The following is a 777-nucleotide window of genomic DNA, read 5'->3' on the forward strand; positions in this document are numbered from 1 at the left end:
ACTTCCTATGAGTATAAAATACTCTTCAGTTGCTTATTGCTACATATGCAACGAGCAGCAGCAGCAACAACAGCAGCAGCAGCAGCAGCAGCAGCAGCAGCAGCAACCCATGGTTGTCTTCGACTCAAATCATCGAGACAGCCAAACGCTAGTCTCTCATGACGCGGCAGCGGATACGGCTATCCCTTGCTGCTGCTATGAAGCAGCAGCAGCAGCAGCAAAAGCAACAGCAGCAGCAGCAAAAGCATCAGCAGCAGCAGCAGCGAAAACCGCTGCCGCAGCAGCAGCAAAAGTTGCCGCAGCCTCCGCCGCATGAGGCAGCTGCAGAGGACTTGAGGATTTCTGTCCTGCAGCAGCAGCAGCAGCAGCAACAACAACAAAGACAGCAGCAGCAGCAGCAGCAGCAGCAACAGCAGCAGGTGGCTCCCGCTCCCACAGAGGCCCTCAGGCCCTCACAGCAGCAGCAGGAGCAGCACGAGCGTGAGCAGGAGCTGCAGCAGCAGCAGCAGCTGCTGCTGCAGGAACGCCACAGCAGCAGCGTCGTCAAGCCAGGTGCTGCCTCTGCAGCAAGAAGAGCGGCTTCAGAGACAGCTGGGGGGCGGAGACAGAGACAGAGACAGAGGCTGCTGCTGCTGCTGCTGCTGCTGCTGAGAAGAGACACGGTTGGGGGCCCCACACCCAGGGGCTGTCGCTCTCTATCCCGGGGTTCGCTGCTGCTCCGAGCTGGCACCACCTGCAGCAGCAACAACTGCAGCAGCTGCAGCAGCAACTACTGCA

General features: G+C 59.5%; 1 protein-coding gene across 1 annotated transcript in view; it reads left to right on the forward strand.

Annotated features, from left to right (window-relative positions):
• Positions 1-158: 158 nt before the first annotated feature.
• The window catches only part of EMH_0044550 (uncharacterized protein), a gene marked incomplete at both ends in the record, with an annotated part of 2,886 nt that continues 2,267 nt past the window's right edge, over positions 159-777 (forward strand). Inside the window, one exon of the mRNA XM_013495970.1 lies at positions 159-769. Coding sequence (XP_013351424.1) covers positions 159-769 — 611 coding nt within the window. The remainder of the gene's footprint in view (positions 770-777) is intronic.

Source organism: Eimeria mitis, genomic scaffold (assembly GCF_000499745.2).
Source record: "Eimeria mitis Houghton genomic scaffold, Emh_scaff1849, whole genome shotgun sequence".
In the NCBI taxonomy this organism is placed as follows: domain Eukaryota; phylum Apicomplexa; class Conoidasida; order Eucoccidiorida; family Eimeriidae; genus Eimeria; species Eimeria mitis.